Genomic DNA, 25004 nt, shown 5'->3' on the forward strand with positions numbered 1-25004 from the left:
TTAACATATGCTCTCCTCTGGAGAATGTCCAATGTGCTTTTGAGAATATATGTATTCTGCTTTTGGATGGAATATTTTATATTTCTCTATTAAGTCCATCGGTCTGATATGTTAAGGCCAATGTTTCCTTGCTGATTTTCTGTCTGAATTATCTATTCATTGATATAAGTAGGGTATCACAGTCCCCTGCTATTACTGTATTTTGTATGGCTTTCTATTTCTTACCTCCTTTAGGTCTGTTAAGGTCTGCTCTGTATACTCGGGTGCTAAGTATGTTGGGTGCATAAATATTTGCACATATTATATCCTCTTGTTGGACTGACTCCCCTCACCACTACTTAATGCCTTTATTTGTCTTTTTTTACAGTTTTTGTTTTAAAGTCTTTTTTTTTTTTTTGGCCTGATTATGTAGGTACATCAGCTTTCTTTTGATTTCCATTAGCATAAAATACTGATTTCCATCCCTTCACTTTCAGTCTCAGTGTATTCTTATATCTGAGGTGTATCTCTTTTAGACAGCATATATATGGGTCTTTTTTTTTTTTATCTATTCAGTTACTCCATGTGGTTTGATTGAAACATTTAATACATTTACACTTAAAGTAATTATTGGTAAGTATGTACTTATTATTGTCATTCTGTTAATTGTTTTCCAATTGTTTTGTAGTTCTCTGTTCCTTTCTTACTCTATTCCCTGGTGGTTTGATGACTTTCTTTAGTGTAATGTTTAGATTCTTTTCCCATTATCTTTTGCATACCTGCTACAGGTTTTTGCTTTAGGGTTACACGAAGCTCTCACAGCATCCTATAAATCTAACAGTCTATTTTAAGTTGATAGCAACTCAAATTTGAATGCATTCTAAAATTTTTCTTTTCCAAACCCACTCCCTTTTTATATTTTTGTTGTCACAATTTACATTCTTTTTATTTTATATATTCTTTAGGGGCATCTGGGTGGCTCAGTAGGTTAAGTGTCCAATTTCAGCTCAGGTCATGATTTTGCAGTTTGTGAGTTCGAGCCCCACGTCAGGCTCTGTGCTGACAGCTCAGAGCCTGGAGCCTGCTTTGGATTCTGTGTCTTCCTCTCCTTCTGCCCCTCCCCTACTCATACTCTGTCTCTCTCTGTCTCTCAATAATAAATAAACGTTAAAAAATATATCCTTTAAATAATTATTGTAGTTTTATTTTTTTTACTGCTTTTGTCTTTTAACCTTCATGCTAGCTTTTTTTAAATGTTTATTTTATTTTTGAGAGAGAGGGGAAGGGAGAATGAGTGGGAGAGGGACAGAGGGAGAGAATCCCAAGCAGGCTCTGTGCTGTCAGCATAGAGCCTAATGCAGGGCTTGAACTCAAACTGTGAGATCATGACCTGAGCCAAAGTCAGACGCTTAACCAACTGAGCCACCCAGGCGCACCACCATCACACTAACTTTGTAAGTGGTTAACCTACTATCTTTTCTACATATTTACCAGTACTAGTGAGATTTATACTTTCATGTTTTCTTGTTACTAATTAGTGCCCTTTCTTTTCAGCTTATAGAACTCCCTGGAACTTTTCTTTTAAGGCCAGTTTAAAGGTGATGAATGCCTTCAGCTTCTGCTTATCTGGAAAACTCTTGATTTCTCCTCCAATTCTGCATGATAACCCTGCCAGATAGAGTATTCTTGGTTGGAAGTTTTTTCCTCTCAGAATTTTGAATATATCATGCCTCTCCCTTCTGGCCTGAAAACTTTCTGCTTAAAAATCTGCTGAGATTCTGGGGTGCCTGGGTGGCTCAGTCAGTTAAGCGTCTGACTTCAGCTCAGGTCATGATCTCACAGTCCGTGAGTTCAAGCCCCGCGTCGGGCTCTGGGCTGACAGCTCGGAGCCTGGAGCCTGCTTCAGATTCTGTGTCTCCCTCTCTCTCTGCCCCTCCCCTGCTCATGCTCTGTCTCTCTCTGTCTCAAAAATAAATTAAAAAAAAATCAAAATAATTTAAAAAAATCTGCTGGGATTCTTATGGGAGTTCCCTTGTATATAATGCATTTTTTTTTCTCGTTACTTTTAAGATTCTGTCTTTATCTTTACTTTTGACATTTTCACTACAATGTGTCTTATTGTGAAAATCTTTTAGTTCGTTTTATTTGTAACTCTCTAGGATTCCTGGATCTGAATGTTTATTTCCTTCACCAGGTTAGAGAAGTTTTCTGCCATTATTTCTTAAAATAAGTTTTCTTCCCCTTTCTCTCTTCTGCTAAACCTCTATAATGTGAATGCCATTCCACTTGATATTGTCCCAAGGTGCCTTAAGTTATACTGACTTTTTAAAATTATTTTTTCTATATGCTGTTATATGTGGGTGAGTTCTGGGGCACTGTACTCTAGCCCACGAATTCTTTCTTCTGTTTTGTCTTGGCTGCTACTGAATGTCTCTAGTGTGTTTTCAGTTCTGTTTTTGTATCCTTCAACCCTGAAACCTCTGTTTTGTACTTCCTGATATCTTTTATCTCTTTGTTGAAGTTCTCACAATGTTCATCCATTCTTCTCCCAAGTTTTGTGAACAAAGTGATCACGGTTCCTTCAATCTCTTTAACAGGTAAATTACTTAACTCCATTTCGTTAAGTTTTTGTTTTTCTTTCTGAAGTTTTATCCTGCTCTTTCCTTTGGAATGTATTCCTCTATTCCCTCATGTTACAGGACTCTTTACGTTTGTTTCTATGTATTAGGAGAAACAGCTACCTCTCTCAGCCTTGAAGGAATAGCCTTGTGTAGGAGATGAAACTTGTCGTTCAGCTTTGCCCTAGCTCTTGTTTGTTTCTTGAATCTCTGCAATCGTCTAAGCAGGCTCATTTATTCTCGATAGGTTTCAGTCATTGAGGATGTACCAAGACCTTGGACTGTTCCCAAGGGAGGGGATCTCGGTCAGCTCTGAGTTTTAGGCTGATTTGGATACAGATGCTCAGGCTGCAGCTTTTAAAAATGCAAATATATACAGTCCTGTGGGGCCACAATCATGAACCCTGGCATCACCCAGACCAGGAGATCCAGAAGTGTCCGCCGGGTGAGCGTTACAAAAAGTAGCAACAGTTGAGTATACGAGGTCGTTTCTGAGAGGTACTAGTGAAGTAGAGTGAGGTCAAGAGAAAGGACACAGATAGTGTCCCCTGACCTACCTTCCCTGAGAGCACATCCATAGTTTCTATGTCTGTGGCAAACTTGAAATCTGCCCCCCAGGCTGAACCTCCAGGAAAATAGGTTTTTTTTTGACAGAAAAACTCCGGTATATTTCAGTCTGCTGTCTATACTGTGCCCTGGGTGTGAAGGCCTGCCCAAAACTATCTCCCTCATCGTTACAGTCCCATGGGACTCAGGAATGCAAGCCTTTCTGGCCACCAAAGTTAGGCAGTCAAGGAGAGTGCCCCGTGTGGCCTGTGTGCACCTCCTGACTTCAGCAAGGCAGCTGGAGAGCTCAGGAATTGGGTGGGCACATCTGTTGGCCTTGGCAAGGCAGTGGGAGAGTGCAGGAAACACGTGTTGCCCATGGCTTTGGCAGGGAAGCCAGAGATTTCAAGAACTATGCAAGCCTGCCTGTGCTAGCATGGGAGAGCGCAAAAGTGGCACTGACCAGCATTTCCATCTGGGAGAGGTTCCCAGCAGATTCCTGCCCCCCTACCTCACTCTTGATGATTAGCAAATGGGTCTCCTTCATAAACAGTCTAGGCATTTTCCAAACTGCTACCACTGTCCTGAGCCTGGGGCAAGGGAGTCTGTGTGTAAGCCCTTTAAGAGCAGTATCTCAGTTCCCTACAGCACTTTGGGTATCTTCTGGAGGGAAGACCCAATGGTTTGCAAAGCTAGATGTTTTGGGGGCTCATCTCTGCAGCGCAGGTCCCATGAGTTGGGGTGGCTGCTGTGGAACATGAACTCCTTGCTGCTCAGGTAGAAGTTGCCGTTTCGTGAAATCCATGCCGATTATGGGTTGCCATGCCAGCGGTGAGGTTTCTGGAGAGAGAGTGTCTCTGCCTGTCCTGTCTGTTTTGATGTGGCACTTTTATCCTTGGTCATGGAGGAACTGCTCAGCTAGTTTTCAGCTGTTTTTCCGGGGGAACTATTTCATATGTAGCTGTATCTTCACTCTGTCCGTGGGAGGAGGTGAGTTCAGGACCTTCCTATGCTACCATGTTGGACACCCCCCTCCCTGCCTAGTGAAGTCTCTAGTTTTGTTTTGTTTTTCTTTTCCCATCATCTACATAAACTTTTCTCAGTATAACTTTTCCATACCTAATACTTAAAAAGCAATTTGTGTCATCTTTGAAATAAGGCATTTTATATTATGTGAAAATTATAGTCCACCAGTATCTTCTTGGCCCCTGGTATAAAGGATTACAGTTTGCTTTACATTTTGGATAGAACAAAGTTAACAGGTATTAAATATGCTCAGTAAAGCACTAGAACTGTTGTCAAAAATGGATGTGAGGTTTTAAAACATTTTCGGAAGGTCTAAAGCATATATGAGTAGGGCATACATGAAGACATATAAAGGAGAAGTAGCCCTAGGTACGGGGGGATCTGACCTTGGCAGAATTGGGCAACCGGATGAAAGATACCATGATGGGTGGGGCTAAGAGGTGGGTTAAACTTGCGGTACTAAAGTCTGTAGATGGAAATTCGCCCCTAGCTCGAAACTACCACACAATGAATGGCCTGTCCTTAACATTTACTTAGAAGCAAAAATAAATATGAATCAAGATAAATAAGAAGTATGTGATTCTTATCTAAAGAAATTAAACTTGGTACCTGAGCTGAATCTCGGCAGGTGTTGTGCATACCTCACCATAAAGCCCACTGCAGTACAGAACTTGAATATCTTTTAGCAAGACAGTCAGTTCTCTTCCTTAGCACACAGAGTAAAAACAGTCGATTTGCTCATTCTTCTTCATAAATATGAATATAAATATATTTATATAATAAATATCATACAAATATATAATAAATAGGTTTATATAAATATATAAAAGACCACTGGCTGCATGAATAAAGTCCACAACCTCAAAAAGAGAAAAGGACATGGAAATAGACAAAATCCTTGAAATACACAACTTATAAAAGATTACACACACAAACACACACACACACAAAGAAAAAATCTATCCATCCCTGTATCTATTAAAGAAATTGAACCAATCATCAGAAACTTTCCCATACACACACACACAAAAGCTTCATCATCAGATGGCTTTACAATTGAATTCTCTGAAACACCTTGGAAATAATACCAATTGTCAACAATTTCTTCCAGAAAAAAAAGAGAGACCACTTCTCCAGTAATTTTTATGACAAGCCTAACACTGCTATCCACACTTGAGAAGGATATTATAAAAAAACAAAATACAGACCATTTTCTGTCATGAACAATACAAAAATCCCAAACGACATATTAGAAAATGACTCCAACCATCTGTAAGTAGCACAAGACCTCATGACCAGTATGATTTCTTTCAGGGATTCCAGAGTAGTTTCACATTCCGGAACCAATGGCTGTAGTTTGCCGCACTCACACAAAGGAAAAATCATACGCTCAATAGATACAGAAACATCATCTGAATATATTCAATACCTGTTCATAATAAAAACATGAATTGGGAATAAGGAGATATTCTTTAATTTGATTAAAAGAACCTATAAAATGTCCTACAACAAGTACATTATTTAATGCTAAGTTATTGAGAGCTTCCCACCTGACACCGGGAATGAGCCAACGTTTCCCATAATTGCCACCTCCAGTAAACATTGTATTGGAGGGCCTAGTCTGTGCAAAAAATAAAAAAATAAAAAAATAAAATCCTAAGGATTGAAAATGGGGAAACTACCTCTATTTGATGGCACAACTGTGCACATAAAAAATGCAAAAGATGCTGAAAACTATTAATATTAATAAGTGAATTTAGCAAGGGCAATGAATATGTGCATAATATACAAAAATCTATTATATTTTTATAAACCAACACCAAAGAGAAAATAAAATTCAAAATGAAATTCCATGTATCATAGGATCAAAATGTCAAATATTGGGGACAAAATCTAATAAAACGTGCAGGTCTTCTGCACTGAACATGGAAAGATATGATTGGAAAAAAGCATTCAAGAAGACCTAAATAAATGAAGGGATATATCATTTTCACAGATCAGATGACTCCATATTGTAAAAATGTTAACTGATCTACAAATTCAACATAATTCCATCACTATCCTGTCAAGCATCAGTAAAAATCGATAAACTGATTCTAAATGTACTTGGTATATCAATGAGCCAAAAATAGCAAAGATAATGTGGACTAAAAAGAACAAAAATGGAGGTGTTAGATGATCAGACAGACCCTCAAATCTTAAACAAAACAATTGCATGTATGCAGACCATGAAGTGCATTCAGTTATAAAAAGGAATAGGGGCACCGGTCGGTTAAACGTCCAACACTTGATTTCGGCCCGGGTCATGATCTCACGGTTGGGGAGTTCAAGCTCTGCATTGGGCTCTTTGCTAGCAGTGCAGAGCCTACTTGGGATTCATTCATATTCTCTCTCTCTCTCTCTCTCACTCTCTCTCTCTCTTCCCCTCCCTCCCTCTCTCTCTCCCTCCCTCTCTTTCTGCCCCTCCCCTGCTCGTATTCTCTCTCTCAAAATAAATAAATAAACATTAAAAAAATAAAAAGGAGGGGTGCCTGGGTGGCTCAGTTAGTTAAGCTTCCGACTTCACCTGAGGTCATGATCTCATGGTTCATGGGTGTGAGCCCCGCATCGGACTCTGCGCTGGCAGCTCAGAGCCTGGGGCCTGCTTTGGCTTCTTTGTCCCCCTCTTTCTGCCCCTCCCCCGCTCATGCTCTCTCTCTCTCTCTCTCTCTCTCTCTCTGTCTCTCAAAAATAAAGAAGTGTTAAAAGAAATTAAAAAAAAAATAAAAAGGAATAAAATCATGATACCTGCTACGACATGAATGAACCTTGAAAACATGCTAAGTGGAATAATTTACACACAAAGGGACAGATAAAGAGTCAGTTTACTTTTAAAATCTATCTAGAACAGGCAAATTCATAGAGACAGAAAGTAGATTAGAGATCATTTTGTGTGGGTGGGTAGCTGGATGTGGGGTTACTGCTTAATGTTTACAGAATTTTTGTTTGGGGCAATGACAAAGCTTTGGAAATAGATGACTGTAATGGCTGCACAGTGTGAATGTAATAAATGACACTGAATTGCACACGTAAAACTCATGAAAATGACAAATTTATGTTATATGTATTTTCCCACAATTACAAACAATAAATACACCAAAATCATTGAAATATACTTTTTAAAACGGATGTATTGTATGGCATGCGAATTACGTCCCAGTAAAGCTGAAGATTGTTATTGAGCCAGGATGGTATTGGTGGAGGGACAGACACAGTCACAAGGAAAAGAAGCAGTGAACTGGAGGGTGCTCTTCTTAATGTAGTTTCCTAAGAAGATTTTGTTGGTGGGTGGGACTCATAGTCAGACCATATGTCTGACCCCAGCCCCAGTCTGCTGGGGCGATAGTCAGATGAATTTGTGTGCTTTTCTTCCTCTCTCCTGGGGCAGGAGTCACTTTGGGGTCATTGTTATTGAGCCAGCACAGATGTTCACAGCAGTACGATGGGAAAAGAATTGCCTTTGATAGATCGATGTTGCTTTGCGTGATCAATTCATACGCGCCACTGATTTTAAAGAATACGTATGCATTAACACGATAAGTATTTAAAAATATTAAAGTTATAAAGTATCCAAGGTAGAAAGCCAAAGACTCACAAGTTAGGTGACTAAGCAAACCTAAGGAACTGAATGAACAAAGAAACAAATACATGGAACACCTTTGGGAGAAGGTTAGTGTGCGCTACTCACTGACTAAGTCTGCGCCAGAAGTAAGGATAAGTAATTGTGATTCATAATCTTTGTTGAAGTGGACCACCTCCAACTTGCTTAAAGACCATCAATATGCACCCGAACGCTGAACTACTTCATCCCTTTTCCAGTCTCGTTCCTTAGAGTGGCTCACGCAAAGTAACAACGCAAAGTAATATTTTGGCATTTGCTCATGAATATATTGTCATCCACCATCACCATTCTTTCCAACTATAATGCATCATATGGCCAAACCAGACGGTCAGGTTGGAAAAACAATCCACATACCGGGCCCCCACCACTCACCGCCCCCCGCCCCCAGCAATAAAACACCCATGAACCAAAACAAATATAAACACTTGGAACATTTAACACATGTGACAGAAGAGATGGTTAATGTCTAACCTTTATCCACTGAAGATTTGTCTGCTTGAGCTTATTTTCAAGTTTATCTTGCTCTTCTGGGCTTATGGGAGCACTTACAAGCACTGTTCCTCTGGTTTCATTTAATTGTTTTAGAATCCCCTGGCGCAGGGGCAACTCTTCCGCCAGTAACTGAAACAGACAAATGCGACAACATTTAAAATGAATTACAGCACAATTCCAACTATCTTGTCTTTGTCTCTACTGATTAGTCTCTCAAAATGAAGCAACTTGACTGAAGGCCAACGGGTACCTCAAATACAAACCACTTTCTAAAGAGTACAGAACTGATGGACCAAAGCACTCACTCCCAAGTAGAGAGGCCTATCCTAGAAAGGACCAGCATATCTCACCCCTCAAAGATTCTTTTCAAGAAAAACAAGGTGTTACACGGCAGGATGAGCTCCAAAATAACACATCGCAATCAGAAATAGAACAATCTGGGTAAATTCATCATCCTCTCAGGTACTAAGCCTCCATGCTATAATTTACTACTGATTAAGAAAATGCATTATCATATCTAGAGATAACTAATACTGAGAACATACTCGGTACAAGACACTGTGTTGACCTCTTCACATATTATGAAAGTTAACTGATATAATACAATTCTATGAGGTAGACCCTATTATCTTCATGTTATACGGAAGAAGACTGAGACAGAGACCTTAAATCCCAACAAAGAGGTTAAATACCAGCTCCAAGGACACAAAAGCAGCGAGCGACAGAGCTGTGGTTCAAACTTGGGCAATTTCATTCAAGAACCCTTATTTGTAACTCCTCCACATTCCTGAATTTCTTTTATTCATTCAGCATCACTTTATAAATGCCCTTTCCCAAGACTTACAAAACTGCCATGGTTTTCTTTATTTATTTGTGCCACCTAGAGCTGCAGTGTCCAAAATAGTATCATTACCTACATGAGGCTATTTGAATTTAAATTAATTAAATTTCAATAATATTAAAAACTTAGTTCCTCAGTCATACTACCTTTCAAGTACTCAAAAGGCACATGCAGCTTGTGGTTACTGTAGTGGATAATATAGAGCATTACCATCATTACAGAAAGTTCTATTGGACACTGCTGATCTAGACTGTCTAAGGAGAAAAGAAAATCAATGCCTGTTTATTAATAAGTAAATCCCACTAAACATGTCTCTTAAATGAGTTATCAATTATATTGCTATATATAACACTCAATACATGCAGGAAAGATTGATTTTCAAGAACAAGACTGAGTTCATTTTCTTATGACAGCCTCACCTTCAGATGAACTACAGATCCAAAACTTGTTTTCTTTTTTTTTTTTTTCTGATATCTGATAGATAGTAGGGACTCAGTATCTGTTCACCGAATTTAACATTAATTTTATTTTTATACTTTATCCTCTCTTCAGGTACAAATTTCTTGTTTCACAGAAATAAGTGGTTGACATTGGAGTCTAATTTGCATGTACAAACCAACTGAATCATTGATAAAAGAGCAATTTCATTTCCCTTTGATTGTATGACCTTGTAAAATGAGAATAACAGCAACCGTTTTGAAAGTTTTATATGAAGATTAAATAAAATAGCAGATGTAAGTACATCTAATACTTAGCACATAATAGAGGATGATTAAATGTTAATTTCCCTTTCCCTTTCACCTTCCCTTCAAGAATTACAGCAAAACAGATCCAAATAAGTTTCTTTCCTGAGACTAAAACCATGGAAGTTAATCGAACTGCACAATCAGCGCATGTCAGTCAGCCAGCTGGGGTAATCAGTACTAAGCAGACATCACAGTAGGAAGGCATGAAAAGCCACTTGAATAAGCTGGATGCCTATTCAACCAGTATAGAATGTGAACCAACACCACGCGCTCCCAACCAGTCCCAGACAAAACAAACATTGTTTCAGGCGAATCGAACACCTCTAATTAGAGGCTGAGATAGTGAGATTGATTTGGCAATTATGATCTTTCCTAAGAAATAGGATTCATTTCTAGAGTCTCTCCGGTTTTTGAAATAATTTGCAGTTGCAGAATTCTCCAATATGTGCAAAGTTAATTTCAAGTTAGTTTGCAAAATACTGCCATATTTTACACACACACACACACACACACACGCACACACGCACACAGATTTTTTTTTTTTTTTTTTACAAAAAAATATGCTCATTGGGAAACGCTGGGTTAAAACAAAATAAAGCTTTGAGAAAATTTACGGATGACCTATCAATAATGTAATGGGCAGGAAATCAATGATTAAATATATTAAAAAATAGACTCATATACTCTTTATACAAGTAGTCCTTGGAGGTTTTTAGAAAACAAAATTACCTTGACTTGTTCAAGTTTTTGTTTTAGCTGCTGCTCATTCCCAGGTTCAAGTGGAATATTAGCAACGTTGTCTGCTTCTTCCAACCATAAAACAAATTCATTTACATCCCTTTGAAATTCTGACAAGATATTCTTTTGTTCCTCTAGCCTGGAGAAATAAGAATAAAACTGGTATAAACAACTTATTTCTCAAACTTTTCTTTTTTTTAAAGGAAACTCAGAAACAAACAAACAAACAAACAAACAAACAAAAACCATGGTAACACTTTCAAGGAAAGAAACAAATTAAAAGATGTTAGCAATACACATTTTTTTTTTTTTTAGCAATACACATTTTTAAACAAAATTCATTTACTTTGAACAAAGCAATTTTAATCTCTCAAAAATCTCTAAAATATAAGAGATAAAAACTAGTGAAGAAAAAATTCTAATTTTAAAATTCCAACAACATTATGTCATGAAATTAGTGTTTCTCAACGTCAGCACTACTGACATTTAGGGTTGAATAATTCTTAGTTCTGAGGGGCTGTTCTCTGTACTGTATATTATGTGGAACAACTACATAATATAAAGTTGCATGTTTTAACGTGCTTAAAAAAATACACCTTTCTGGTAAATTGTAGGGTTAAAAATAAAAACAAGGGAATAAAAAAAACAACACTAAGTTATTGCATGTTAAAATGTTTTCCAAATTATGATTCACCATCTTTTTTGGAGGAAAGAAGAAAACTGAGTTAAAATATGTTATTCATTTATTGGCCATAAGTTTATCCTTACATGCTGAATAGTAACACCGTTGAACAAAATGGTCTGCACCTCAAATAACTTTTGAGAGATCTATCTCCTGTATGTAAGCTTTTAATTGAAGTAAAATATAAATACATATATATATATGTATATGTCTATATACACTTCTATATATATACATATATATAGAAGTACACATATGACTGAAGAGCTCAAAATATTTTTTAAAAGTATACAAATAACCAGAAAAATAGAATGTCATCAGAAGCCCAGGGGCCCCTCTTGTCCCTTGCAGGCATTTTTTCCAAGTATAACCAGTATCCTGTCAACTTCGATTATGTTGTCTATATTGAACACTGAGTATATGGAATGATATGCTATATCCTCTTTTGTGTCTTGTCTCTTTCACTCAACAGAATGTTTACAATAATCAACCACGTGGCATAGAGCTTAATTTGTTTATTCTCCTGGCTGCAGAGTATTGAACTATCTAAATACATATCTCTGTTGGTGGATAGCTGGAATGTTTCCATTTGGGGGATGTGTAGCTATTGTTTTTGTTTCAATTTAACAAATATTTATTGAGGGCTTACTAACTTCCAGCAAGGCTACTGGGCATGAGGATTAAAGAAAGATATGTTGCATAGCTTGCCCTGATGATCTCAGTCCATGAGAGGAAACAAGAGATCCCCATGGGTCGAAATAAGACGCAGCCTATCTTATTTACAGCCTGTGCAAAGACAGGGCGTTGAGAGAACTACTCTTACACTACTTCCCAAACCAGGTCCACTTTTGAATGTATGCTTGTCTCTACTCAGTTTTGCTCTAGGTTGGGAGCTTGTTCAAATTCTGTTCTGGGGCATGTGAGGGGACACTCTCTTCTCTGTCTAATCTCAAAAAAGCAGATCTCATGAAAACCCAAGTCATGATATGGGATCTTACGGACACCCAAGTCATGTCATGTCACTGTCACAGTCAAAACTCTTCTCTTGCTTCCCAATTTGTTCACAGCAAAGTCAAAGTCCGTACAGCGTGCTATGAGGGTCTAGATCTGTACCGTCCAAAATGGTAGACACCTTCCCTGTGGCTACTGAGCACCTGAAATGATGTAAGGGGAACTGAGATGTGCTTTAAGTGTAAAATATACACCAGATATCAAAGTGATCTCTGTACCTTCTATTCAACTTCGCTGAGCACCTACAACTGCTGTAAAAAACAAAAGTATTTGAAACATTTTTTTCAAGAAGGGAAAACAGCTCCTTAGTACTTTCTATATCATGTACAGGTTGAAGTAATATTTTTAATATATTGGATTAAATAAGATATATTCATTTCACCTGTCCCTACTTCCTTTTAAAAACATGTAGCAGCTATACAAGTTTAAATTACATAAGCAGCTCAACTCCTTTTTTTTTTTTTTTAAATATTTATTTATTTTTGAAAGAGAGAGAGAGTGAGCAAGCAGGGGAGGGGCACAGAGAGAGAGAGAGAGAGAGAGAGAGAGAGGATCTGAAGCAGGTTCTGTGCTGGCAGCAGAGAGCCCGATATGGGGGCTCGAACCCACAAATCACGAGACCATGACCTGAGCCAAAGTTGGACGCTTAACTGACTGAGCCACCTAGGCGCCCCTCACCTTATTTTTCTATTGACCAGCACTGATCTAGGAAATCTGCCGATCCCTAATCTCCTGACTTCTCAGACTTCGTTTCCAACTACTCTGTATTTCTCTTATCCTTCTTGAAGCCCTCTAGCTTCCTTGCTGTGCTCCTCAAGTACATTACATGGGTCCCTGCTTCTGACTCTTCGTACTTGCTGTATTTTTCTGCCTTCAATGTCCTTCCCTCAACCATCATCTCCGGCAGGTCTTTCCTGATGACCCTAAAGAAAACGACACCTCTCCTACCAAATTCCTAGTTCTTGAAAGGCACAAACACTATACTTGTGTTATTTTATATGATGTCTATCACATGAAATGAAGCTTCCTGACAGCCAAGATTTTTATTTATTGCCATAATTCTTGCTCCTGGAACAATGGATGGCAGAAAACAGATAGCAAATCAATAACTGTTGCATTAATGAATGCATTCTGCCATCATGCTTTTCCATTTTAAATGTGTTTCTCTTTGAAAAGAATCTTTCCCATTCTTCATAATAGTGATAGGTGATGGGGATTAAAACGTGCACCTGTTGCGATGAGCCCCGGGTGATGTATGGAAGTGTCGAATCACTATATTCTACACCTGAAACTAATAATACACTATATGTTAACTGGAATTTGTTTATTTGAGAGAGAGAGAGAATATCTTAGGCAGGCTCCATACCCATTACAGAGCCCCACGTGGGCTCCATCCCACCACGCTGGGATCATACTCTAGTTGAAATCAAGAGTTGGACGTTTCACTGACTGGGCCACCCAGTTTCCCCTAAGTAACTGGAATTTATTTATATAAAAAGTTTAAAGAAAAGAATCTTTCCCATTCTTTGTAAGACTGATTCTGAAACACAGTCTACTTTACTCGCCAATGTGTGCTAGAGTATTTCACGCAACTGAAGACACCTTCACTTGCAGGTCATATAATATCATCCTAAGGTCTGCCAGGCACAAGCTGGAAAAGGCATGGTACTGATTCAACCCTTATCATTTAGATAAGGGTTTAGATAAGGGTTATCATTTAGAAGCTTTTCCGATTAAGAAATTGTTCTTTTAGATTTCTGTATATTTTTTGTCATACACATAAAAAGTAAAACATACGTGAAAAATTAGTGAGGTAGTCCTAAAACTTTGTCGTATTTAGAACTTGCCTCTCCTTTATATCACTTTTCCCTTCAGGATAATTGACCTCTATCTTTACCCTCACCCTGGCATCCTCTGCGGTGGCAAGAGTGTTGCCAACATATCATTTCTTAAGAGGGTTCCACTACTGTTTCCTGGACTTTCTTCGGAACCGTATGCGTCCTGGCAAGCAGAGACTGTAAAACCCATCCTGGTTTCACTGATTTGAATGGGATAAAATGTGCAGGTTAGAACGGATGAAATTTAATTCATATGCACAGCCTCCCAGCACTTGACATAATGACTTGGGTTCTTTCACTTGCTACCAAGTTGCTGATAGGTCCAGAATTTTTTTAAAAATTCATAACATAATGACTGTTTACTGCTATCTTTAGTTTATAACTGTGAGTGGGTATTATTATCGGCATTACCTGCCTGATGATTGAGCTCATTTTCCATGAACAGAGTCAGTGAGATTTGGCTTTACTTTCCACGGGACGTAATGTTTGATTACGCAAGTTTTTGCCAATGACAAATGTGTTGGCCCCTCTTGTACATGAAAAGTAAGGGTGTCTACATTAAAGCCTTACGCTAACGTTATCTGTTAGCAAAGTATTCAAGATTTATACAGGAAGGGTCAGGAGATGAAGTTGGTGAGGTGAGTAGACGTTGAGTTATGAAGCACCTAGAATGTTTTGTTTCAATTTGTAGGTGATGAACCACTTAACGGTTTTGAGTAGGGCAAGACTTATTTGATCCAAAGCTCACTGTGACTACACTATGGAGAACGGGTGTGCCTAAGGGTTGTATGACAAGAGACTGATGAATCAAGTATGAGACTCTCATAGGAGGTCAGGGATGAAGTCCTGAAGGTTCAAATCGTCAAGACGTAATAAGACGGGATACATGTAAAATGGAGAAGGTGCTTCAACAGGACTTGAAAAGGAGACAGACTGGTATGTGTGGCTAGGAATTAGTGAGCAAGTACTTCGTGGTAGCCCTGAATCAAGTGTCAAGTCCCCACAATCCTACTAGGACACGGTACTCATCTTTTCTCATTTGCAGATGAAAGAAAACTGGGCTTAGTATTTTGCCCAAACTCATACAGCTAGTAAGCGGTCAGTCGAGCATTCAGTCCTGGGTCATCTGGGTCCAGAGTCTACGCTCTTCATTTGACCATGACATCTGGTCTATGAGTACCTCCACCTTATCTAGCTGAGTGGACCATATTTACTCCAGATGAGAGTGCATTTCGTTGCATCAGATATTTAGGGGAAATCACTAGTAGAGAAAATAAGAGACCTGGAGCTCAAAGAGCTGGAAATATAGACTTCAGAATCCCCAGCAACGGGTCGGTGGATAAAACACGGTCAACTAACTTTTGCACTAATAATTCACACTTCACGTTTGGCACCTTCTGAGCCCATTTTTTCCTTCGTTTTCAGATTAAAGATTAGCAACTCTCCCTCCTGCTTATTTAAATTGAAAAATTAAAGGAAAACGGCCATTGCACAGCCACTCATTCCTTTCTCGCGGATGGCTAACCTGTGGCTCCCTGCTCCTCCTCCGCTTGCCCAGCTGTGATGTGGAAAAGCCAAAGGAGCGCCCAGAGTATTCTTCTGGCCGCTCGAAAAGCTACACGGACTTGGGAAGGAGCGCTTCAGCTCAACAAATACGCAGCTGAAAAACCACATGGTCTTCCCTGCTTGCATTCCACGTACTTGTTTTCAGGGATGATCTCCAACCCCTCCCTTTGATTTTAGGGAAATGAAAGGGGAGAAGAGACGAAACAGAGCCTCGTGAGAAAAAGTATACTCCCTACAAGGCTATCTCACCCCACGTGAGTTCTCTGGCGTGGACTGGGGCACAGCATGTAGAGGAGGTTGAAATCACCCATGGTAGTCATAGCGCTGGTGATACTTCTTACTAACCCCTAGGGTGAAAGGGCTCCTGTCAACTGCTGGCAGCTTTAGAATGTGAATAGAACCATTTTTCCACAGACTCTGGACTGAGAAGCAATTCTTAAAGGGAAAAATCCCATTAGAGACATCCTTTATTCATCTACAAGTTCTAAGGTGGTTCAAATACTGGGGTCTAGGTTTCAAGGGTGTTTGTGAGTCTACCTTATCGTTCTTTTTTCTTCTTTTTTCTTTTGCAGATCTTTGTCTCCTTCAGTATCTGGCTCCGTCATATTGCGTAGTGTCCCAAATACTGAGAGCAGCAACCTTACTCCTACCATTTTCCTCCTCATTTTAGTTCACTAAAACCTTGCTAAAATCAGTTTACCTATGTAAAACCTAGACGGATGGGTAAAGCTTTTCTCAGCCCTCACCTAGAAATTGACCCTATCAGGGAGAGAAAAAAATCCCAGACCCAACAAACAAAAATTGAAGAGCAAGAAAAAGTAATACCCGTACCCCCCGTCAAAAGTGCCTCAAACCTTGAAAAAAATTCTAAAAGCAAATATCCCCAAACTTCTGCTTCAAACACGTCTCAAATTAATTACTTGTGTATTTTTTTTCTTTTTTAAGACTATCCAGCCAAGGAAAAGAGGGAAAATGTGCTTAACCATGATAATTGGGATTTATATATTTAATTGGTGTTACACTCTATAAACACTGTATACCTATTTTCCAACTTGAATATTCGACTGTATTTCCTTAGGTCATTAATTATTCTTTGAAAAATTGATTTTTAAGATCTGAGCAATAACCCATAAGTAGGTACACCGTATCTCACCATTCTTTCATTCGTAGGCATTTAGTTTGGTTCCACTTTTTCATTATAACAAATAACCCTATAGCAAATACATTTGTTTATGCATTTGGGCTTACGGATCTGCTAATTTGCTTCGAATAAGGAAGAAAAGTTAACGATTAGAATACTAAGGATTCAGATACACGTTGCTAAATTTCTTCGCCATGCTGGCAATAAAGAACTCCCATCCACCTCCACCAACAGTTATAAGACACTTGTCTCAACACACGTTTACTGCTGTAGTGCATGATGATTTATATGCTTGAAAGAAGAAAAATAGTTCGCCACGGATTTTCTTTTTGTTACTAGAAAAGTTGAAAAACATTTGTGTATTGGTGTGTATTTGTCATTTGCTTCTGCTGTGTCTGTTGCCCATTTTTCCTCAGTGTTTTATTTGGTGAAGCTCTTTTCACATTATCCACTTTGATAAAAAATAAAAAGTCAGAAAAATACCTACCGAGACTATTTTTCTAGCTTCCTTTTTACCTTGGGAAATTTAATAGCTTTGTTTGTTTCTAAATAAAATGTTGTCATGTTCTTTGTTATCTTTTTCACTGACGCTACCGTGAAAATTATGAATATCCTCTAGTTGCTTCAATATTCACCTTTATATTATTCTAGGACATTATGCTTTCATTTCAAAGAGTACAAACTTAATCCATCTTCAATTTACATAGCTAAGTTTCTGACCTTGAAGGGTTTTTCAGAAATTGATATATTTTTCTCCGAGCACAATTTATTTTCTATTGATTTGTGGTGATTGCCTCATTTTGTTTTGTGTTTTATATGCAATGAGGTTCTGTTTACTGATCTACTGGAGATTTTTTGACAGTAATGCACTACATCAAGCACTTAGCTATCCCAACTTTTGTAATATGAGCATCATTTGGTCAAATATCAAAATAAATCTCACCGGGGATTGTGATAGGGATTCCATTAAATCAGTAAATTATTTTCTGAAGAATTACTGTCTTTTCAGTACAAATCCGATAAATTTTCTATATTTACAGGGCATTTGGAGTGTATTGGGGACTCATCCATGCGTTATAAATAATTAAGTATGCTTTCTAATTAACTTTCAGCATCAGTTTGAAAGGCAGCGACTTGCATATGACCTTATGGATAGTAACTGTATACTAATCTAGAAAATTCTTCAGGACTTCCAGATAGAATACATCATGACTGAAAAAGTAAAAGTTTTGGCGAAGCCGGTTGCCCTAATCTTTCTCTTCACACAGTGTGTGCGGAAAAGTTTCCTGATGATTTAATTTTTTAAAAAGGACAGCATCTTTTTTAAATATGAAAACATTTGGTAGTCATTTCTTTTACAGGTTTGTTTTTTATCCTTTGAAATACAAAAAAGATGGTGCCCAAATCCCACCAGGACCTTGTTATAATCTGCTTTTTCAAGCGCATGTGTTTTCTGAAATTTCAAAAGCCTCGATTTGAAGTTTTAAAAGCTGCAATTTGAATTTATGTATTCAGATGATTGCAGAAGAGCAAAGGAACACAGTTAGCATTTCCAGGCTTGTCTCTTGACACAACAGTTTAAACGTGCTTTATATTGGCATTCATCACATGAAGTGTTATTTCTTTGTTTACCTACTCGCTTAATGCTTATGGTAGGATTTATTCAGGCATGTGGTAGTAATAATAATGAATGGGATATTTAACATTACCCGTCTGCAATTAAGTGCTAAATATTTTACTTTTAGAGGCATTTCAATACATTTAGCTTTTTTTTTTTTTTTTTTAAAGAATGGCTTCTGTTTGAAATATTGGCTCTGTTGCCATTTACATTACAAATGCTCTTAATGCAATTGAAGGAAGCACATATCATGATGGGGAGAAATCTGCATAATCAGAAAGGAAGAGTTATGGGTGTCCTGTTAAATTCAATGAATTTCACATTAACTCTTAATGAACACGTTCTCTGGAGCTGCGGTTATGGTAAGAGGAAGGGTGCCAAATCATGGCACGATTTTGAAGTTTTATTTATTTTTGTATGTATTTAATTAGAGAAGAAGGGAGGGGCACAGAGAGGGGGGAGAGCGAGAATCTCAAGCTGGTCCTCGCGCTGCCAGCCAGATGCGGGACTTGAACTCACCCACTGTGAGATCATGACCTGCATCGAAATCAACTCACATGCTTAACTGATTGAGCCACCCAGGCGCCCCTACATGGCATGATTTTAGAAAGAGAGGATCGACCAAGTGTTTCAGGCCAAGTGCTAGATATTTTCCCATTTGAATTTTTTTTTTTTTGTATACTCATCTCTCCCATCTTCCAAAAAAAAAAAAAAAAAAAAAGAAGTACTTCTCTAAGTTTTGGGCGAACTAGAACACAGAAATTTCAGAAGATGTGGACAGAATCAACACCTGTCCATATACACTGCATAGTTAATTTGATTGTGCATATTAACTGAAAATTATACACCATATTAGAAAGAACACATTTTCCCATTCACAGTAGATACAGTAATTGTGTATACCTTCCTCACGTGCGTGTTCAACATGGGAATCATCACCTTGGCGGATGCACTTTTTTCTTTTTAATTTTTTGATGTTTATTTATTTTTGACAGAGAGAGACAGAGACAGAGACAGAGAGAGACAGAGCATGAGCAGGGGAGGGGCAGAGAGAGAGGGAGACACAGAATCAGAAGCGGGCTCCGGGCTCTGAGCTGTCAGCACAGAGCCCAAGGCAGGGCTCGAACTCACATACCGCGAGATCATGACCCGAGCCAAAGTCAGACGCTCAACCGACTGAGCCAGCCAGGCGCCCCCTGGTGGATGCACTTTTTGAGTCATCTTTTTAAAAACAAAATTTTTAACTTTATTTTTGAGAGACAGAGTGTGAGTGGGGGGAGGGGCAGAGAGAGGGAGACACAGAACTGGAAGCAGGCTCCAGGCTCTGAGCTGTGAACACAGCGCGCGACGTGGGGCTTGAACTCACCAGCTGTGAGATCACGACCTGAGGTGAGGTCGGATGCTTAACCGACTGAGCCACCAGGCGCCCCACGGTTTGAGTCATCTCATTCAGTTTTCTAGTCACCGTCATTTTCACCTCTACCCACGTGGCCTGAGGTGCAGCCATGTTGAGTCCATGTTTAACATTCTACTGGAAATTTTATTCCAAGCCATAAGCACACATTTACACCAGACAGTTGTATGTTATGTAAAGACAGTTTTTCTCTTTTCTGTGCCATATGTCCATGAGGAACACCATGTAAGCACTTACTGAGTTGCCTTAAAAATAATCTTTTCAGACCTTGTTTACAATGACCTACAACTCTTACAACTGTGATGTCATACCGACAAAGCTAATCATGACTTCCATTAACTAAATTTTTCCTGTGTTTTTTCCATCAGGCAACTCAATTGATATTAAATGAATGTCTCTCCCAGACAGCACGTTGTAGTTCTGAGCAAAATAAAATGAGTATCTTGAAGCATGAGAAATTTCACAAACATTCAAAGGAATATAAGGTCTTCCTTAAGGCAAAAAAAAAAAAAAAATTCATATTTAGCCACACATGTTAACTTCCCCAGGTCACACCCTCTATGGGACCTTGTCAGAATCAGAAGCAAAGCATAAACTAGTTTTTTTAATTTTTAAAGTTTACTTATTTATTTTCAGAGAGAGAGAGAGAGAGAGAGAGAGAGAAATTATACATCCAAGTGGGGGAGGGGCAGAGAAGGCAGAGGGAGAGAATTCCAAGCAGGCTCTGTGTGCTCTCAGCACAAAACCCGATGTGGGGCTCAAACCCACAAACCAGGAGATCATGACCTGAGCTGAAATCAAAGAGTCGAACACTTAACTGATTGAGCCACCCAGGTGCCCCAAAGCATCAACTATTTTTAAATTGACATGCCCCTCGTACCTGGTTAGTGCTTGAGTTACACAATTAGACATTTATTCATTTTGTCCACAGTTTGTACTTTATTAAAGAGTAGTGCTCCTGAGAGAAATAACATATCAAAGATTCTCAGTCTTTTATTTCTCAATAGTAAGGAAAATAATAAGAGAATGAAGAGGGATATCATGAAGCTTAGTGGTGAGTTACTGAAAGGAAAAGACCAAATCGAGGCCTTGCAAATTATTAATTGAGGGTGTGAACTTGGGGAAGTTACTTAAATTTCTATGGGCCTCGGTTTCTTCATCCATAAATCGGGACAGTGAACACTTCAGAGTTGGTTGTATGGCTATAATTTGTTCTCAGAAACACCCGTTTTAGGGGCGCCTGGGTGGCTCAGTTGGTTGAGCGTCCGACTTCGGTTCAGGTCATGATCTCTCAGTCTGTGGGTTCAAGCCCTGAGTCGGGCTCTGTGCTGACAGCTCGGAGCCTGGAGCCTGCTTCCCATTCTGTGTCTCCCTCTCTCTCTGCCCCTCCCCCGCTCATACTCTGTCTCTGTCTCTGTTTCTGTCAAAAATAAATAAACATTAAAAAAATTAAAAAAAAAGAAGCATCCGTTTTAGTCTAGGGCTTTACTAATAGCATTTAAGAAATGGTAGAGAAAATAAAGAGCTAAAAAAAAAAAGGTGAATCTGGATAGTGAACTGTTATTTCTAGCTAAGAATTTTGCTTAAGCCAACACACTTACATGCATAAAAGTGTTTATAAAGCATGCATGAGTACACAGAAGGACTATTTGAAATTGAGCTTTGTGATGAACCAGTTGACAGCTCTATTTCTCTCTACTGACAAATCTCTTTGACAGATTTTGTGGGGGAAACACAATTAGAGTCAAAATGCCAATCTATGAGTAAAAGTGTCGCCACGTAAGACTAATTCTAGGTGAAGAAGATGTATGATTACAGCGCAACAAATATTTATTGAAGGCTATTAGTGTCCAGTGATATGGCAATGAATGCAGGCAATAATTTTTGCCCTCGTAGAGCTTATATTCTATTAGGGGGAGACAGACAATAAACAAGCTACACTGAAACGTGTAGATTGTGACATAGTGTTAAGGGCTACAGAGTGAAAAAAAAAAAAAATGAAGCCTGGAAGAAAAGGAATACCAATTAAAGTTGGAGGGTGGTTTTACAATGTTATAGTGATCAGAGAAAACTTCATTGAAAAGAGTTATTTGAGTAAAATCATCATGGTAGAGAATGGCAATCTGCTCATCAAAAAATCTGATCCCCCCCTCTCTTAACCACAAAGCGAGCGGTCATTTCCATCCTCCCTTGCCACTGGGTATGGCTATATAACTGAATGCTACCAACGGAATGTGAGCAAAATTGATGTGCACTGATTCCAGGGCCGGCTCAGAACTTAACCCCTACACATGTGATATTCTTCATTATTCCTCCTTCTAAAGCCACATGTTAACCACCTCAGAGCCACAAAAGCAATGTAGCTTGGGTCTTGGATTCACAACTTGGAAGGGAGCTATGTGCTGATCAAAACCAACTTGGTGAGTTTTGCATGAGTGACACGCTTACACTGTGTTAAGCCACTGAAATAAGGAGCTTCTTTTTAAAGTAGCAGCTTGAATTAAATTAGATAATAAAAAAGTGAGGGAGTAAGCCATGCAAATAATGGGGGGAGAGCACTCTGAGAAAAAAGAAAAGAAAAGAAAAGAGAAGAGAAGAAAAGAAAAGAAAAGAAATACAAAGGTCCTGAGGCAGGAATGTGATCAGAATATTCCCAGAACAACAAAGAAGTGAAAAAAAAAATACATTTGCAATGGAATGAGAGAGGGGGAGAGTAGTAGGGAGATAAGACCAAACAGTTACATCTAAATAGATTTTACGGAGAATCCCAGGCCTGTCATAATTCATATTCCCCATCAAACTCAGTTCTTAGATAAAAAGAAATAATAAAATCATCTTTTTGGGGGGTGCCAGATAGAACTCTGTTCTCCAGTCCTACTTTAATAGGTCCAATGGACTAACTGAATCCCAGAATTTCTGTATTTTTGTTGTATGCTGTCTACACAGGTGCTGGAATTGATTTAGAAAAACGCTGAGGATATTTTGGCCCTCCATCTGTCAGAGGCAGAGTGACATAACTCATTAGCAAAGCCTGTAACAAAGCCATTGCCATGCGGTGGAAGATGCAGTGAAAAGTGAATGGCCTCAGTTTTTCTGCTTTCAATCATGGCCGGGTTCTTCTCTTCCCACATACCGTCATCTTCCCTCCCAAGGCAGCTTCTCTGTCAGCCTCCACGGATGTTATCTGCCAGCTCCTAGTCTCTCAGGCTAGACATCTGAGGCATCCTTGATTCTTTCCTCTCTCTTACTCCCAGAGTGTATCAATAAATGTGTTCTCACAATTCCATGCAAGATAGCTCTCTCGAATTTGCCCACTTCTCTCCTTTCTCCCTGCCAATGACTCCTTCTTCTAGCCTCTCTGTCTGGATTACTGAGGCTCTATCGTAATTGGGTTCTGCCTCCCTCGTTGCCGTCTTCGTATCCATTCTTGACATTCCGAAGGAATCATCTTTCTAAAACTATGTCTCTGATTATACTCTCACACTTTTAGTAACTCCCTGGGGTTAATGGGGTAAAATCCAGCTGCTTTAACAGGGATCAAAAAGCTCTTTAGGACGTGATCCCTGCTTACTTCTCTTCGTCTTTCTTTACGTTCCATAATCCACTGGACCTACGCTTCCTTGAAATCCAGTACTGTGTTCAAGTCTGGCCTTAGCGTACTCTTGCTCCTTCTGTCTGGGATTCACTTCCCCATGTCTTGATCTAGGTGGCTTCTAGTCATCCTTCCAATCTCAGGTTAGCCATCACGTTCTCTAGGAAGCTTTTCTTAATTAATTATCACTCCCATCCCAATCAAGTCTAACTATGGGCCCTGTTATACAGTCCCATAGGTCCTCATCCTGTTTCCATCATAGGGTATGTTGTAATTTCCGATGTCTGTCAATATATTACAAGCACCCTAAGGACAGGCACTATACTGCAATCACACTCTATTCTCAGTACCTGGTACGTAGTATTTGTTCCATTCTTAAATTCAGTATCTCAGAATGATAGCATCATTAATGTGGATTTGAGAATAATAACATTATTTGCATTATTCTTCGGAGAATCTCCATGAAAAATAAAGTATGTGTTACGGAAGACAAGTTCTGTGTAAAATTAACTAAATTAAATTGGTGAAAGCTGTATTCTTGGGGTTTCTAAAGTATGGCCCAATCAGCTAAAGCCTGCCCACCACCTGTTTTTGAAAATAAAGTTCTTTTTTATAATATTTATTTATTTATTTTGAGAGAGAAAGAGAGCGAGACGCAGTGTGAGTGGGGGAGGGGCAGAGAGAGGGAGAGAGAGAAAATCCCAAGCAGGCTCCGCATTGCCAGTGTAGAGCCCTATGTGGGGTCTGAACTCTTGAACCGTGAGCTCATGACCCGAGACGAAACCAAGAGTCAGAGGCTTAACCAACTGAACCACCCAGCGTCCCTGTGTGTGAAAATAAAGTTTTATTGGAACATAGCCACATTCATTCATTTGTGTATCGTCTATGACTGTGTTCACACTACAGTGGCAGAGCTGAGTAGTTGTAACAGAGACTGGACGGCTCACAAAGCCAAAGGCATTTACCACTTGGCATTGTACAGAAGTTTGCTGATATCTGCTAGATACTAAATCCATTTCTTAGATACATACTAGGGAATTAAAGGTATGAGAAATCTGATATAAGCAAACTGGTATTACCTTCTTAGTCCCATTATGTGTGTGTTCATGAAAATGTGCATGGCTATTAAAATGCTCCTTCACCCTTTGAAATCATTAGGAACATTTTACACAAGGAGTATTCCATGGTCCATAACAAGAGGATGGCTAAAAGGAAAACTAGACGTTATATCTAATTACATATATTTATTCTGTTTAAATTTACTAAAGTTTCTCAGTATGAGAAGCTATGTTTACTTAGCTTGGAATCAAACATGGAAACACAGAAAGATCTGGGCCTCTTCCTCTTTTTCCTATTCGTTGTTTTCACGTTATTTGAATTTCTTTCATTATTTTTCTCTTTCTTCCTAATCTCAAACCAACTTTATCACGTCTATAATTTTACATCCTTTCTTTGTCAGTCAGTCTTTTTCTGTGGATTTTATGGTGATTTTTAT

At 38.8% G+C, this 25004-nt stretch overlaps 1 protein-coding gene across 1 annotated transcript in view; it reads right to left on the reverse strand.

Annotated features, from left to right (window-relative positions):
• The window catches only part of DMD (dystrophin), a 1614661-nt gene that overhangs the window by 761568 nt on the left and 828089 nt on the right, over positions 1 to 25004 (reverse strand). The window contains exons 42-43 of the mRNA XM_042974140.1: positions 10639 to 10786; positions 8302 to 8451 (exon numbers count right to left, since the gene is read on the reverse strand). Of these exons, the coding sequence (XP_042830074.1) occupies positions 8302 to 8451; positions 10639 to 10786 (298 nt within the window). The remainder of the gene's footprint in view (positions 1 to 8301; positions 8452 to 10638; positions 10787 to 25004) is intronic.

The sequence above is a fragment of the Panthera tigris genome, chromosome X (genome assembly GCF_018350195.1).
Source record: "Panthera tigris isolate Pti1 chromosome X, P.tigris_Pti1_mat1.1, whole genome shotgun sequence".
Classification (NCBI taxonomy): domain Eukaryota; kingdom Metazoa; phylum Chordata; class Mammalia; order Carnivora; family Felidae; genus Panthera; species Panthera tigris.